Raw genomic sequence first — 17,143 nt, 5'->3', positions numbered from 1 at the left:
ATTTCGTGTCAAACTCTACTGTATCTATTTAATAAACCCAGAAATCAATCTTACTTGTATGAATGTTGTTTTAACAGAGATTATCAATACATCACTAATATCACCATTTCCACAACAATAAATCTGCCATGCACTGTTACTAAACATAACAGATAAAGCTGCATTATCTTAGTTCTATGATCATTCCTGTCACTATAAAATGATTTAATGAGTTTTTGATTACTGCCAGTAAACCTAGGGGGAACTCAGTGTCACTACAGAGCACAACAGATATGGGACTTTGAACCTTCTGTGAGGACACATTTATTGAGCACTGTATGTGCTTGTGCAGTGTATTTGATTGACATTAACAATACTGTGGCAGTTACACTTCACTTCATATATTATGGTCTTGACTGGTGATCTGGTGATTTGTGGATTAGACTGGTCAGTTCACATGATGAGGACCTGTTTAGCTGAGGTGAAAGGCTGCATAGCTGTGTCAAGAGATTTGCTGTAGTCTCTGAATCCCACCTCAGTGCAGGCGGGAGCCATCAGTTTTCCCTGTCGGATGAGGGAGCACAGTTCGTCCAGCATGGCTCTAAGCGCCCTTTCATCTGAGGAGAAAATTAAAAGAGTTTTTTATTAAATTAATTTACAAAGACTCATTTGGGTATGCTGATCTACAAAAAGAGGTAACTCCATGCCGACTCACCATTTGAGTGATCTCTCTTCCACTGTGTGACCCAAAATCCCCGCACCTTCACATCCTTGAAAATAAGAGCACTCTGGAGAGACCAAGCTTAGTGAGTGTACTGAGAAATGACGTCTCTGTGAAATGTAAAGTTAAATCTGGGAGGACACAGCAGGTTTCATCTTACCACAGGGACAGTAACTGGCTGTTTGGCCATCCCTCCATATGTCACCATGGAACCTCCAACCCTGGAATAAAAAAAAAAAAAAAAGAATTTTATGAACAGCTTTTCTCTGCAGTGTAAGGATGTTTGTATCATGTTAACAAAGATTACTGAGCATCCTCACTGTAGATGACGGAGCAGCTCTGTTGCACTCTTGCCTCCGACTCCATTTAATGCCAGTTTCGGCTTTGGACACGTCTTATTAAAAAAAAGCACAAAGACTGTGTTATTGCAGTCATAGGCAAAAGCAAACAACCAGATATACTGTATAAAGCGGTCTTCCCAGCCACAGACCTTGAACAGTTCCTTAATCTCAGGCCGCCTCAGCGTCTCTTCTTTGATCACATGAGTTGCTCCCATGGCCTTCAACCTATCACTGAGCTGTGTGAACTCTGGCCTTTGAAAGGAAAAACACAATGAAGAAGTTCATTACAGTAATAAATTTTAGCGCACACACAGAAAAAAAACTCTCTCTGTTACTCCTGAAGAAAAAGACCCCACTATCTCATAGTCAGATGGCCTTCAGGGACAGACTGATAAATTGAGCCAAAGAGGGCTAAAACTATTCTCCCAGTAGGACTTGATAAACATGGAGGTTTGGGCCAGAAAAGAGAGTTGAAGTGGAACTGTAGTCATTTATTTACACAAAATAGCTATAAAACTGTGTAATTTCAGATTTAGTGTAGTGTGACTGAGTTAACCTGTCTCGGACGACATTGATAGTGTTTATTCCTCTTGCAGCAGCAATCTGTATGGCAGCCTGCCCAACTCCACTGTTGGCTGCATTCTGGATCACTGTATCTCCTGAAAATACAACATATTATTACTGAGAGTTTCAACAAGCAGGGGGCAAAAAGTTTCATTCATCCATTGTTGACTCCTCATATGTCTGCCCCTGTATGTGTGATTGATAATAATGTTATAGCCCTGTGTGTGGACCTGTTTACCTGGCTTAAGATCTTCAAAGTCAGAGAGCATCCTGAGGGCAGTGCAGGGGTTTACCCCCAGTGTGGCAGCAGACAACAGAGGAATGTCATTTGGTAGTGAGATGACACTGTCCTCAGCTAGCACTGCTTCTGTCCTCCATGTCCCTGCTCACACACAAAATCAGAAAATTCATGTTGAGACATAACTGTGAACCTGTGGTCTCAGTCATGTAATTCAAGGTGTAATTTACCTAGACCAGCGTCTTTTGGGATGACCCAGTCTCCTTTTTTGAGGGAGTTCACCTGACTGCCCACCTCTATGACCTGGGCCACCCCTTCATTGCCCCCAACAGCTGGGAGGTCGGGCAGGATGGCATAGGTGCCTAAAAAAACACTGTTAGATAAACAAGTGGTCTTCATCCTTCCAAAAAAATAAATACTATGTTCTGTTTCACTGCTATTCTGTTCCTCTTGGTATAGCGGTGTTTAAATTAGGCCACTAACTGATTACCTTGAATCATGTTGATGTCAGATGGGTTGATTGGGGCTGCCAGCATTTTAACCAGGACATCCTTCGCACCTATGAGGGGCAGATCTACTTCCTCCAACCTGGCAACCAGAAAAGTATTTTAGCGTTTCTCTATTTCATGTCACTGTAAAATTGATCACCACTGAGTTTTAGACAAAACAAATGACCGAACATGACATGACAAGTTTTCATCCTTGAAGTTTTTTCTCTGATAAACCTAAAAATATGGTATGGAAAAACTTCTGATCAAGCATAAATGTCACCTTAGTGGCCAGTGGGTCTTTTGCTCCCTCCGACCTCAGGGGGCAGTAAAGAGTATATTCCGACTTGGTGCAAAACAATAAGACGAAGAAGGCGCTGCACTAAAACTTACCTGGACAAGCAACAAAAAGGTGAGATTTATTCTTTATCAGAGGTGTTTTCAAGCCGTATTTTTCAATTTCCTAACATGAAACACTTAGACTATGAAGACTAACTGCTTGATATGACAAATGTTTGTCTGGTTAACCGCACCATCTCCATTAAAAGGGCAGCACACGGCCGCTGCATTGACATTTTCTATGAAACCGTGAGAGAAAGTCACATATTACTATCGCAAAAAAGATGAATTAAACGTTTATTTATACAGACGCTCTTACTTAACGATTTGAGAAGGGTCTCCGTGTCTTCTGTACAGAAGTGCCTTGCATGTTTGTGCAGAAAGTCTAGCTGAATGACTGAAGTGAGAAACGTTAGCATTATCCCCGTGTCTTGAGAGTTTTAAAAGAGCAGCTGTGAAGCTTCTTCTGCAGGTTGTCTGGCTCCTTAAACAGACCGTGTGAAGAGGCAGCCACATCGCGACACAGGTTCTAACGTCAAAATAAGAAAAAAGTGACGCCACTATTCAGTAATACTTGTCAAGTGCGCTGTGAGTTTTGCTAGCATTCCCTCTACTGTGCGGCCATGTTTGAGTTTACCCCTGAAGTTGTGTCATTGAGAATATAAACAGAGAACAGCGCCCCTGGTGGAGAAAGGCGGTACGCCGCTATGAGGGAGGAACCATGGATGTATTATGGGTAGAACCAATGACTGTATATAAAGAACCATGGTATATTACTTTAGGTTTTGGAGCGGTGGTTGGGCAGAGGTCAGGCACCAGGGGTCACCAGGCAGAAAAAAGAGGAATTGATTGTATTCTTTGGTATTTCACTTCGTGTAATGCAACACTGTGAGGCTGTGAACTTGTTTTGTCAGGTGTTCACACCCTATGTATTTCTTCTTTAAGTCAGATGACTATAGCATAGCACAAAATTTTATCAGAATCAGTATATGCTTCATTGGCCAAGCATGTGTACACACACAAGGAATTTATCTTTGTTTTTTTCTTGTTGTCAATGTACTTACACCCAGATCCAGCAGCAATTCAAAGATATAGAAAGGAATAGATATAGGGCTAAGAATAACGACAACAAAGCTGAATGAACAGTGGTCAGCATTATCGTGTTATATCTGTATATATATTATGCACATACATGTAGGTGAAAAAATAGATGTATATATGAATGTATATGAAAAGGAACATCTTACAATGTCTGAATAAACTGTTTCTTTGAATTGAAAACCCTTTCTTTATAATGTAGTATTTTTATGTTGTGCTACTGTTACTTTTACTAATTTAAGGATCTGAATATTTCCCTCATGACTGTTTTACAAATTTATTTAATGATGTAATACAGAGTTAGTGACTGGATTTTAAGCAGACTCTGTTCTAAAAGTAAAAATACATAAAAAACACACGTGAATATTGACATATTTATTAGGAAATGGAGCAGATCTTTACATATAGAAACATAATCACAGTAATGCTTTGAAAAGCCTACATGCTGCTCATCATTGACAAACTAGCCATTAAATTGCCTGAGATCAAGATAATTGTAGGTTTATGGCAGTAAACATTGATACATTCATCAGTAATAAATGCACATTTTTGGAAGTAGCTCTAGCCATTTACCTGATAAGATACAAACATCACAAATTAAATGGCTGATGGTCACAAACAAGATGTACCATGAAAAGCACACATAGAGCATACTGTGATGCAGAATGCTTTGATGTGCTTCAAATGTTACCCTGAGCACATAGTCTTACAGGTCCTTCGATTTTCAAGGTATCTAACCCATCTAACACCTGACAATCAAATCACAATAACACACCACTGAGGGGGTCAAACAGGTTTGTTGCAATCAGAAAGTCATGGATTTAAATTTCCAAATTATTATTTGCAAATATCACTAAGGACAGCAGAATATTGCAAACATTACAATACAACACTTTCATTCAACCTTTATCTAAATAGTGGGTGTCAGAATCACCAGTTAGAGTTTGACAGGTGAGGTATTCAGTGGATTCAGGTATTTAAAAAAAAAAAGTATTCAGAAATGGATGAACAAAAGTAAATCCTTCCACCTAATCAGAGCACTTACAGTAACAAAACAATCTTTCTGTCCTTTTCATATCCTGAGTGGAATTATCGAAACAACCTTTAATGCAACCTTTAAACTTGGAAAACATATGAAAACACCACCTTAAAGTAGAGTATGAAACAAGATTTGAGTGTTAATTCATCCATGACACATTCTTTTTGTCATAAGCATTGATAGTCTGAAACACCAAGTATCGGCCATGTGTTGAGATGAGACAACCCCGGATTATATACTATCAGCCCCAATCCCTTTTACAATATTCTACTACATCCCCATCTACAACGATTATAGAGGAAAAAAATTACAATAATAGTGGAACATTTTCTTCATATCATATTATAATCATGGCATGTTATGTGAAAGAGGAGAAAATATAAAGAACATCATCACATTAGGTGCATGGAAAGTTGAGTCAAAAGGCTTGTAAATCTCAATCATAACAGTTTAGCATTTGTAATCATTGCTTTTTTCACAAAATCTTTTTTTTTTTTAAATTAAGAATAGTTCCAGGACATTCTAATGCAGACACTACCAAGCCCATTTTACTTTGGCACCCTTGTCCTCTGTTAAATGTCACGCAGATGAGCAATTAATCCCACTTTTGTCTTAAATAACCACTCTTTGACTCTTTCCAAACAATCTGAAGTATTCCCTGAGTGTTCAGATTGGCATTTCCTGAGATGAGACTAAGAGTGGAGGTATTTTGTTTGTCCAACCAGTAACTGACTCTATGCGGTATATGAAACTATAAAAAATATAATATAAAATATGGAACATATATTCAAAAGCGATTAAACTGAATATAAAAAAGAAATTAATGCATCTTACACATGATTAGTGCAGAGTAACATTGCATTGGTTTTGGCATAGATAGGAATAACAATGTACCTCTCGACTGAAAGACTCATTGTACACAAAAATAGAAAAAAAAAATCATACAAACCAAAGAAAATAAAAGAAACTCACAGTTTGACTCAGTCCTCATAATACTATGTATCTGTATAGTTTGTACTGTATATTGTTACTCTTGTATTGCAATATTACTGTTACTTATAAACTGCACTGGATCATTAAGAACAGTGATTTATCAAGCACATATGTACGAGTACCTAGATGTTAAATATGTGTTACCCAAATATATTCTTAAGTCATGGGTATCTTTGAATGACATTTGGCAGTTTTCTGATGTCTAATCAAACATTCATTGCTGAGAGGCTTCAACAGGAGCAGGAGAAGCTGCAGCACTCTTGGATGAAAATAAATAAGTAGTATGATTTTCTTTTAAAAAGGCTTTAGAATAATTTTACATATATATTAATTGGGTGTAAAAGTCTCGTCAGCTTCTCCTGTAAAATGGGAGTAAAATGCTGATTAGCTAGCTAGTTCTACAAGCTCCTCCGTGCAGGCTTGGTGTTCCTGAACTATTACCCTACTAAAGGGTCATAGGGAGGTAATGTCTTAAATAACTACCTAGAAATGGATCACACTGGATATAAACAAAAACACCAGCCTTCCCACTGGCAATATCATGTCTGATTCTGCCTCATTTTATTCAAGTATCAAGAGGAGAGCTAGCTGGACCCCTCAGTACCTAAGTCCAGGTCAAGTATCTTATTAGAAGTTATGTTGTACATGTAACCAGTTTAGTATCATATTGGTTGGAATTCTATCAAATCCATGTTGAGGTAATAATAAAGCAGCAGTTCACACAGCAGCCAATAAAATGAGAATATACTCATTTTATGGAGTTGACCACAATAATGCTTCCGGCTCCCATAAAGGTAAGAGAGTGATATAACACCAGACTGAAAAGCGGCATTTTACACTCTGGTTGAGACTTCAAAGAATAACTGTGGCCAGTCTAACGATCTCACTGTCCCTACCAAATAGTGTTTCTTTTCCACAGTCTGTGCAGCTGTGATGTAGCATCAGGCTATAGTACCATGCTACATCACAGACCGAAGTACAACAGGCCACACCTGACCAGATTTAGTTCCCAGAGATTTAAATGGCCAGTATACTCCATCAGAAGTGCCTGTTGGATTGTCGAAAAACAAAGGAAACATCCCTCCCTTCGCACCTTTCCAAATTCGGAATTGGAGGGACTGTGTCTAACTATTTCCATAATTGTTCCAAACCAACAATCTGACATTCATTCTTACTTCATGCAGCAACTGGTCAGGTGTGCCAGGTGAGGGGGTTAGCTGAGGAAAGATTTCAGGGGATCCTGAAGTACACATGTACATCACTTCAGGAAGATGAAAAGCTCAACCACTGGATGTCAGCAAAAACAAACTTTTCAGGAAGCGTTAAGTTACTCTTTAAGGAGGTATATTACAACTAATGGCAATCCTGCATGAATACTAGAGTGCAAAGGATTTGATTTAATCCCAATTCAAATCACCATCTCCCAAGCTGTATTCTGAAAATATTTGGTTTACCATCAGCAGTTAAGATGACAATTTTAGTAGCAGACCAAACATACACCAATGAGGTAGACCGTGCACCTTTAGACAGCCAGCAAAACACTGGTTGAAAACAATGACATGGCAAAAAAAATAACTCTGACCAAAAGCTGGAAACCACTTATGGTCCGACATTCATTTGGCCCCAGGAAAACTGGATGGTCATTTGCAATACTGGCAGATGCCAATAAATTGCCTATAGCTATACCCTTAAGCCCATCCCACACATTTTCACGAACCCTCCCGATCCCCATGCCATATGCAAGCTAACATTCATTACAGAGGTTCTAACTGTCAAATCTCTGCCTTGTCGGATAGTGAGGTGTAACAGTCAGGAAGAAGACTAAATGGTAAGGCAGCAAAAGTGTAGTTCCACACTAAAAACACTGACTATTATGCAAAAGCAAGAGGAATATTGCCCACAGGAGAGGCACAGAATCCCATTTATAAAAAACGCAGGTTCTAGAAAAACTTATCAAGATAATCCGTTATGTGGCAGTACTCACTACAATCTCAAATCCCTCAAAAACCAGCAGTGATTCATACATTTAGAAAGCGTCCTGAGTGCAATAATACAGCAGTATTCCTGAGTGTTACACCAAATGAAAACAAACATAAAAAAACTTCAGCAACATTCTTCATGAGCAATTTTTTAAACCTGAGGTAGTTCCAAAAGCAGCTTCAACAGGTGAAGGGGATAGTGTGTCCCATCCCTCCATCAAAGCACTTTGATTGGCCTCTGTGCTTCCCCAGCATCAGTGTTGCACGATTACTCTTTTAATCGGAGGTCTCAGGAGGTGGTGCCGAGTGGCTGTGCTCCTCCTCGTCTCCTTTCAAGGAGGCCGGTTTTCCCTGAGAACTTGGTGAGGACTGTTGTGCTTTGATTGGGCAGTTGGCAACCATGTGGTCAATGCTCTGGCAGAAATGACACTTCTTGGGCTGGGGTGGCAAGTTGCATTCTTTGGCATGGTGGTCCAGGCCTCCGCAGTTGTAGCACCTATGAGAACAGAGAGCATCCAGTCAGATATAATGTGTGCTTGCACTTGGGGGCAATAAGTTTTGTACACCACATTGCCATATCATAATAGCATTCCTCTGGAGTCATGTTTCTGGTCACCTGGCAAATGTGAGTCAAATATTCACTCTCCTTTAATTCTGTTTTAGCACTTACTGCACTTACTCCTGAGGGAAATATCTGGCTTTTTTGCTGCTAAATGCTCCTCTATGTTCACTGAAGCTTAAACATCCAAATGAAGTAACAAGTAACACAACTCATTTCTGAGTTGAGGTTGACTTTAAGTTGCACCTGTTTGCCACTAGATGGCAACAGTTCACCAGGAGTGACAAGTTTGCATTTGGTCATAAATCTTCCAAGGGCATTTCAGGTCACAACCACACTGCTCTTAACGGAGCACCCCATGTTGAACATCTCAAAATGACATAATATTTTTTAAGTGGTCAAAATTTTAACTAAAAGTTATGACATTTTCTTACTAGCAGCATTTCAGGTAAGTAGGAGATTCTGAAAGGGGTTGATAATCAAGCAAAAAACAGAATTGCAAGATTTAAGGGTCAGGGCTCTTATTTTTCATTGGACCTCGTATGGTTACTATGGCAAGTATTATCTGAGCTATAGTGAACAGCTTGTCCTATTTGTCAGTTTGTCACTGCCAAAAGCTTCCCGTTGGATTCTATTGTGTAAGGCATCCGTTTCATCAGCATTGAACTTTAGAAATGAACACCATGAGGGGTCCACAGGAGCCATCAGGGGTGTCATTGGCCATGTCTCTTCAAACATAATCTATAGAATGGCCACGCGTGCAGGGGCGGGAGACAGATGGGTGGTGGGCGTACATCGGTCAGTGTGTGCCACTGCGGACCCCCTGTCACCACCAAAGCAGCAGATGAGCTTTGGACAAGGCGACTGCAGAGGGGTCAGAGCGGCTTTGTAGAGGTAGCCGTAAGGGGTGGTGTTGAGGTCTATACTGTTACATCACAGAAGCTCCCTACATCAGCATCCATCGGGAGGCAAGTGGAGGGAAGGGGAAGTGGCCCCTTTGTCTAAAAAGCTGCAGTAATGACCTCTGAACCCTGACCCTCCCACCCTCTCCTCAGTCCTCTAACCCCCAATCCCATCCCAGCCCCCAGCTCTCTTGCATTTACTCATACACTGTTACCATGACAACAGTGACCTTTCACCCCCTTGCCCAGGCTCTTGCATCTGTTATCAATTAAATGGACAGGAGCTTTTTCCCTTCCCTCAGTCATATACACACACTCACAAAGGTGGTCTATGAAACATGGACTGAAAAACAGCGGCAAAGGCAAAACCGGAACCCAAAACCAAGAACTGGAATTAAACATGAGATTGTTAACTCCTGTCCAACAGACATCTAACTATCGGCAATATTGGCAATAATTATGATCGATCAATCACACCTAAATCCACGAAACACCATCCTATGTTGCATTATGAAATATGCTGCAGGGGAACAATATCTTAACCATGGATCAGTGTGGTCTAGAGTGAGTTATTGAACCACAGCAAGCCTCCCAGGACTCTTTGAGGCAGTAATGATCTCTGTTTTCACACTGACTACTCTCTGGCTCTAATCACAACTGACAGGGGGGAGAAGTTGATACACCTCTAACCCCATGCTATATTGATATTCAAAGAATGACCCAAAAATCAAGGCCCCCTTAGCTCTTTTGTTTTTTTCCCCCCCTTTCACTTGGAGGGATTTTATTGCCTTTACTTCTTTTTGCAACTTCTACAGGACCTGGATTCGTGAAATTAGCTCTTATTTGTGCAAATGAAAATCCCTACTTTTGCTGGCATATTATTTTTCTTGCAGCATCAAAGACCTTTTAACAATAATGTCAAGTAGAAACAAAAAAGCTCTGGAGGACAAACTCAGAACTTTTGTCGATTAATGCTTATGTTATTTAAATTTTGATTTTTGGATTATCAGTTTGTTTTGTGAGCTACAAATCACATTGGTAGAGGAGGTTTAGGAAGAGGGAGAGAGAGAGAGAGAGTCATTGGGTGTGAATTCACTTGGGGCTAGCAGATTTAAACAGTTATTGATCCAGGTCACACATCAAGCCTGCTGGTGTGACCCTTGCTACAGCTAGAGGTGGGGGTCGAGGAAGAGGACGGAAAATGGGGAGAAACTAAAACACCATTGTATATATGATCCAAAGTGGACACAACAATGACTGTTTGTAGACTGTTGAGCTATTGTGCTTTTAAAATCCCTAATGTAAAGATCTATGAATTGTCACTGTCTAATGAAAACCATGTACTTCCAGATTTTCTGATTTAATATATAATGTGTTTCTTTAAGGGCTGTATATTCCTTAAGCAAAATAAAACTTTTGAAAGCCCATTGAATTATCTGAAAAATGCAGTATCACAAAGATGAAAACATTAATTTTTTAGTTTTCACAGAACAGTGACAATTTATGGAGATCTGGGAAACAGATCTCCATAAATTGCCACTGGGAACAGTGACTAAGATCCTTTCTGTATATTTTAGTGTGTGAAATTTGTTATAATGGACTGTTAGCAGCCTTTGGTTTTGGATTTAATTATTTTACAGTTCTCCAGTTTGATTTTTCACAAAATGCCCTCCGGTGTTCATGGGTTTGCATCAAATGAAGCAGAAAGACAGAATAATGAGGTGTATTAATTTACAACGTCTCACAGAGGCAATTATATCACTCATTTTCAGCTGTATCTGCCACTGATATATTTTAAAAGGAGCAAAAATGAAAATGTCTTTTCTGTTTTCTCCCAGTCCATTCTTGCTTACCTGTCTCCCTTTGAACGTCGCTTCTGGACCTTCTTGCCTTTGGGTCGTCGTTCGCTGCCCACACAGTGGATGCCGCCTGGTCCTGTGACTCGCTGAGACTCCAGGCCCTTTGATGACTTCTTGAACGTAAACTCGACCGCCTCGCCCTCCTTCAGGCTGCGAAAGCCTTCCATGTGCAACTTGCTCTGAAGGGAAACATTGGAAGAAGATTCAGTATCAAGATTATTGTTAGAGGGTTGGGGAACTCCAGTTCTGTGGTGTGCAAAGCCTCGTACTTCATGATAGGTAACACTGAAAGAGTCAAATTACAGAGGGGTGAAAAATATTAAAATCTTTGCCCCATTGCAAATATACTATATGTAGTGATGATCAGATTTTTTTTTAAATCCTGCCATATTACACCACCAGTGACCAAATTACCCCCCCACAAACACCCACCCATTCTTCACTGTGATACCATCAGAGTCTGATAGTGCTTATCAGGTGTCTGGTATTTTAAGATGATCATTATATCTCAGCTGATAAATACACAAGCACTACAAAGCTTGCTGTTCCCACTCTACTGAGCAGTTTGCACACATGCTGCTCTGCATAAATAAATGCACTGTTGCCTTAATGCTACTTTGTCTTTTTGCTGTGTTTGAGTGGTAAACCTGATGAGGATAACCTTCACCCCCACCCCCTCCCTCCTTTGTAGGAACAGCATTCCACACTGCTGCCCCCACCCCCACCCCTCATCCCACCCACATCACATAGCTCAACTAACACACTGACCACCACCACTAACCCTAAACTGCAGGATGCAGGAGTTAGTGCTGGGGGTGGGGTGAGAAGGCAGCGTGGCTTCTCTGGGAGGTTGGGGGTCAGGGTGACATTCCTTGGATAGTTGTTTGGCAGAAAGACATGGAAGATAAAAGCTGAAGGAAAGCACAAATGATTGATATATCCCTTTGATATGAGTGCTTGAATATGTGACATCTTTTTTTGTAAAAGAAACGTGTTTAGTGAGCAACATCATAGAGGAAGCTTAATTTATCAACAATGGAACAACAATGGAATGGGTGGTTGGAACATATTAAAAGTAAACCATAACCCTAGCCTTCTGCTTACCGTCATATTCATACAATGTTCACCTGAGGTGACCTTGGAGAAGATCCCTCTTGATACAAGTGTTTTGTCAAAAAACATTTCCGATTGCCAAAGAAAGGAAAGAGGACAGGAAGGTGTGGTGTGGTTTTGAGGATAAAATATGGAGACTGGCTAACACAACATGGGAAACCCCTCTCTAAAACTCCCTTGGTGTGACTGAGTGATTAAATCGTCACAGCCACCACAGACTGTTGACATAGGAAGAAAGCTCCATGATGAAGCAGGTTTGTTTGGATAGATGTTAATCCCATTTTCTTTCATTTTTAAGCAAAGTCACGTCTATCTATCAGTTATGAGTCTGCAGTCTACATTTGCCAAAACCAACAGGAATCAAACTGAGCTTCTCAAAGCATGCTGTTTGCTGTTGCTGCATTTTAAACCATATCCAACAGGAGATGCCTTTGGTACAGGTTATAATTTACAAAGATATAAGAAGTTAATCTTGAAGATACAGCTTCAGATCAATCAACCAATTAGGATACTTCAGAACCCCAAATTTATGTTGGAATTGTTACAGACACAACCAGTGGTGTAGTGAGTTGCAAACTAGCAATGCCTTCTGCTGTGAAAAACAAAACAACAAAAACCCCATCTTCTCTAATCCTACAATGTTTACTCGCAGTTGAGCATCTGCTACAAAGTCCTGAGCAGCGAGGTAACACAGTTGGTGAGCCATGACATTTGAGTGGCGACATGGACGTTCGCAGAGCCCCAATCCCATCAGGCCTCTATGGTGACCGTTAACCCACTTCCTCTCCCATGTGTGACCTTCCCCACCCCCATAACGGACCATCTCAAGCCACATGCCCACCATCAGATTATTAACACACACATGCACACACGCACAGGTACAGGATCAGAGTGGGGCTCTTTCACTCGGATGAATGACCTGATGGTGAAGAATTATTAATTAGTGGAGTTCTGCTGTAAACTCTGTCCAGAATGTGTCTGGAAGCCCGCTGAGGGAGAGAAAGACATCAGAGCAGTGAGAGAGAATAGCAGGAGTGCTGCTGAGACAAAGAGGGGCTCGGTCACGGCCGAGGGGTGCTTCATTCAGATGCATAGCTCTATTGTCCACCTGCACAAAGGCCACTGGACCCTGGGAGTTAATTTTCCTTGACACGTGGCCACTAATTTTAGGGCTAAGACCTTTACATTTGCTACAACCCATGTACATCCATCATTGACATGTGTGTCTAACTTTTCTAGTGGCACGGGGGGGAGTAAATCATTGGTTTTCTTGTGGATGAAATAAGAACAATCACGGTCATGTTATTGCTCAGGTAAAACAACATTACAACTTTTCTGGAGCAACATGTTTTCATGTCACACAAGGTTTTGCACACTGGACTGGAGTTTTTAAGCAGCAGCTGGCATTAAATCTCTAATGACACCAACCACTTCTTAATTTCTTTAAAATCTCTCTTTACCTGCTGTAGCACTGAACTAAAAGTTTCTATCCCCTGTTGAACTCATATTTTGGTTTGCAAAATGACTAATCAGGCACCAACTTCCTGTGTATACTCAAACAATATTTCAGTTACAACTGTTCCTCAGAACAATTAAATCTCTATATGCATCATCACAACCAGAAGACACACTGGAGGGAAACAGAAACGAGTCAGAGCTGGTCGAGTGCAAGAACATGCAAACTAATGAGACTCAACTGCAGACAACAGACCCTCTTAAATGGATGTATCTGTAGCTAAATCTTAAAAGCTAAATCTTTAGAAAAGAAAATGCACTTTGGTAGAGAAATGTCCCTACAGCTGGAGGCCTTGGAAAGTGATGACATGGAGGTGTGTGGACAAGAAAATTTACCTAGAGTAAAACCCGAGATCCCCTTTTTGCTGGTACAACACATTACCACACACACAGAGAGGGGGTTGAGCAGACAGCAAAGAGCCCTTAATCACTTTATGACAGGAACCTTGAGGTGAATGAGCAGCTAGTGGGGACTCCTCACATTCACATGCTAAGCCTTTATCTTATCAGACAGCAACTGAGGCACTCACTCACATGGGAAGTAGGAGGGAAGCGTACCCCCACCTCCTTATCCTTATACATCCTACCTCACCATCACCACCTTTAAAAAAGTGGGTGAACCAGGATGAACTGAGAAGTCAACCTGAGAGGGAAACAATAAAACCTCAAATACAGAATGAAATATTTCATTAGAACATTTCCAGCTGTAAAACAAAATCTGCAGCCACATTTATCCAAAAGCTTGGCAATTTTCACAGCCCTCAGTCAAAGTACTCAAAGACTGTTTTACATAGATATATGTTAAGTAATTGTTCTCTATTAAGCCTCCTGAAAAATACCAGAAAAAGCGCTGATCATAAAAGCTGCCTGATCTTGGTGTGTTTGACCTTAAAAGGAGTGTTCAGTTATCCTGGCTATACTGTGATGACTTCATTGACGTAAATCTATTACCTCAAATAAACTGAATTGTTTTAAAAGCTTCCACCTTGTCATCACACACACCGAGGAATGGCAGAAGATAAAATCCAGTCATCATATTTTAAAGTGAACAAATATCGACTGCCCACGGCCTCATTAGGGAATCAGTTTCCTTAAAGCACCAGTTTTCATGCAGCTCAAACATCACGCTCTATGATCTATAGCCTACCATGCATTTATCCCATAAGCGTTGATGTCAGCCTATTAAGGTGTGTAAGCTCTGACCACACTTCCATCTCTCTATCACATTGTACCAGTGTCCCTCTAAGAATACCACGAGGGAGGCCCGCAGCGCTCTCAGTGACAATCACCCACCACACTGCAGAGAAACCATCAGTCTAAACCAGCTTAATGTATATATCACTCATTAGCTTCATTTTAATGAAACACATTAGAATCCCCTCTTGTTTTCACTGCACAATGCATTTTTTATTCTCGTATTTTTTACTCCTAAATTAGTGATTCAGTGCAGCTTGTAGCCCACTAGGTTGGGAATAAAAATCCTAAATTAATTAAACTGCGTTGGAAATAGTTGGAGCGATTTCGCTCCTCCTGGCAGGAAATTTTGGCTTGCTTGGGGAAAGGTAAAGACCTAGATGTATTTGTATATTTGCAGTGCTAGGGTGTTATCAACTTGGAGGAACAGCAGTGCTGCCTTGCGCTACACAAGTTACATTTTCAGCCACCCTGAGGAGATGTGTCCCATCCTACCTGATGGACAAACACATCGACCGGTTCGTCCAGTGGCACTCCCTCTCGGTTGGTCATGGACAGGAACCCGAAACCCATGCGGACGTTGAACCATTTACACACGCCGACCCCGTGGAAAGACTGTGAATCCTCCTCGGTGCTCGGTCCCTCATCCTCTTCGGTCTTACACACCCCTGCAACGAGAAGTGTGTTAAAGTTACACAAATTCAACTGTCGAGGAATGAGTGTCTTAAAGGCACTTATTCCTCCCCAAAGGAAACTAAATGTAAGCAAGGTTTAAAAGCCGAAAAGTTTCCTTCTCTTTCTCTCGCGTTGCTGCATCACTAATCAATACAAATCGATGAAACGAAAACACAAGTAACAAACCTAGGCTGTGTTTTTGGCTTAATTCCGATTAAAATCGGCCGCATTCTTTTTCAGTGAGCATGCCACGAGTTTGTGTAAAATAAGTGATCTCAGGGGCTGCATGTTGTCAGAATTTCTAAAGAGCGTTTAATGCCCGGGTTTCAGATCACGTGTGTGAACAATACTGGAAAATGTGCCATTGCAATCAGATAGACAGTCCACCAGAGAACAACTTCATCAACTCTTTTTTTCTCTTTTGGAAGGAAAAAAAGGAACAGCTTATTTTGTTACTCAACCTGGAAATTCCTGGTTAGAAACGGAGCCCATGTCTTCAGTTCTGCCTTGAGTCAAAATTAGCACCCAAGCTACAGTATCCTCTTTAACCCTCAAACTGGGTAATCCTCACAGATCGCCACTTTCATGCAAAATGCTGTGAAAAGCAGAAGCTGCGCAGCGAGAGGGAAAGCGGGAGAGGGGGGTAAACAAAAGAGGGCTGGCAACCTATTCCCCCTAAACAATAAGGGGTGGGGTGAGGGGGTCACCGGGCAGATTTTTTTAAAACTGAAGAGTCCCCCCCACCTCCAAAAAAAAAAAAAAAAAAAAAAAAAAAAAATCCTCAAAGACAATGCAAGGAAACCCAGCCCCTCCAGAAACCACTTCAACTATTCACAGAGATAACCCCCAAGAAAAAACTCCAAACATACCTTCTGCCATGTTTGAGGGCCAGTTTGCTCCCAGTGTTCACCGCTGCCGCGTCTGTCTTTGTTTACTGAAACGCGTTTTTCGCTCCCCTGCAGTGGTCAGCTCTGTTGGTCAATACAAATGACCATTTCCAATCCGACAAACCCCCCACACTCTCGGTCATGTCCACGTGATTCACAATTACAGTCCCTGGAGATTAAAATGCATATATTGTGTGATGCAAGGGCCCAAATATGGGAAGCGAACAATCACTTCAAAGGAAATTTCTTAATATATAGGGCCTTTATAGGCCTAGACACTCATATATATAATAATACTTCCAGCCCATCTTTTGTTCTCATTGACCTCAAGAATTTACAAGTGCTGTGATTTATAGCCCCAATTTTATTTCCAAGAATAGAATTTGTTTTGTATAAAACATGATAAACCTGCTCTTAATTCACATATTTCTGAAAAGACTAGTGTCCTGTCCAAAAATGGTTTGAATTCTGACACTAATATGGGAAGAATTTTAATTTAGTGATAGCCCTTATGTTTTAAATTATATGTAAATGCTTACAGTACATGTACTCAAAGTGGAAGAGAAAAGGTTTTGCTTGATTTAAAAAAATCAAATTGCAATTTTAGAATTACTGATCAATTATATATTTTTACAGGAGGAGTTTTAGTTTATAGCACTG

General features: G+C 40.7%; 2 protein-coding genes across 4 annotated transcripts; both read right to left on the bottom strand.

Moving 5' to 3' along the window:
* Positions 1-8: 8 nt before the first annotated feature.
* Positions 9-3,326, bottom strand: mecr (mitochondrial trans-2-enoyl-CoA reductase). Its single transcript, XM_018698643.2, has 10 exons — positions 2,990-3,326; positions 2,334-2,431; positions 2,074-2,205; positions 1,844-1,987; positions 1,598-1,700; positions 1,191-1,293; positions 1,021-1,094; positions 861-921; positions 695-767; positions 9-596 (listed from the first exon to the last, which is right to left on the bottom strand). The coding sequence occupies exons 1-10, from the start codon at positions 3,184-3,186 to the stop codon at positions 433-435; spliced, it is 1,149 nt and encodes a 382-aa protein (XP_018554159.1). The 5' UTR covers positions 3,187-3,326; the 3' UTR covers positions 9-432.
* Positions 3,327-4,128: 802 nt separating this feature from the next.
* On the bottom strand, positions 4,129-16,706 carry lin28aa (lin-28 homolog Aa). Of its 3 annotated transcripts, none has more exons than XM_018698711.2 (4): positions 16,466-16,706; positions 15,417-15,589; positions 11,094-11,278; positions 4,129-8,275 (listed from the first exon to the last, which is right to left on the bottom strand). In XM_018698711.2, exons 1-4 carry the CDS (start codon positions 16,473-16,475, stop codon positions 8,056-8,058), a joined length of 588 nt encoding a protein of 195 aa, XP_018554227.1. In that variant the 5' UTR covers positions 16,476-16,706; the 3' UTR covers positions 4,129-8,055. The 3 variants fall into 3 exon arrangements, with proteins under 3 accessions (XP_018554227.1, XP_018554221.1, XP_018554235.1); XM_018698705.2 differs by lacking the exon at positions 16,466-16,706 and adding an exon at positions 16,058-16,357; XM_018698719.2 differs by lacking the exon at positions 16,466-16,706 and adding an exon at positions 15,783-15,996.
* Between the last annotated feature and the right edge of the window lie 437 nt (positions 16,707-17,143).

Source organism: Lates calcarifer, linkage group LG15, assembly GCF_001640805.2.
Source record: "Lates calcarifer isolate ASB-BC8 linkage group LG15, TLL_Latcal_v3, whole genome shotgun sequence".
NCBI lineage: Eukaryota > Metazoa > Chordata > Actinopteri > Centropomidae > Lates > Lates calcarifer.
Note: the sequence above shows the minus strand (reverse complement) of the source record. Positions and strands in the feature narration are given on the sequence as shown.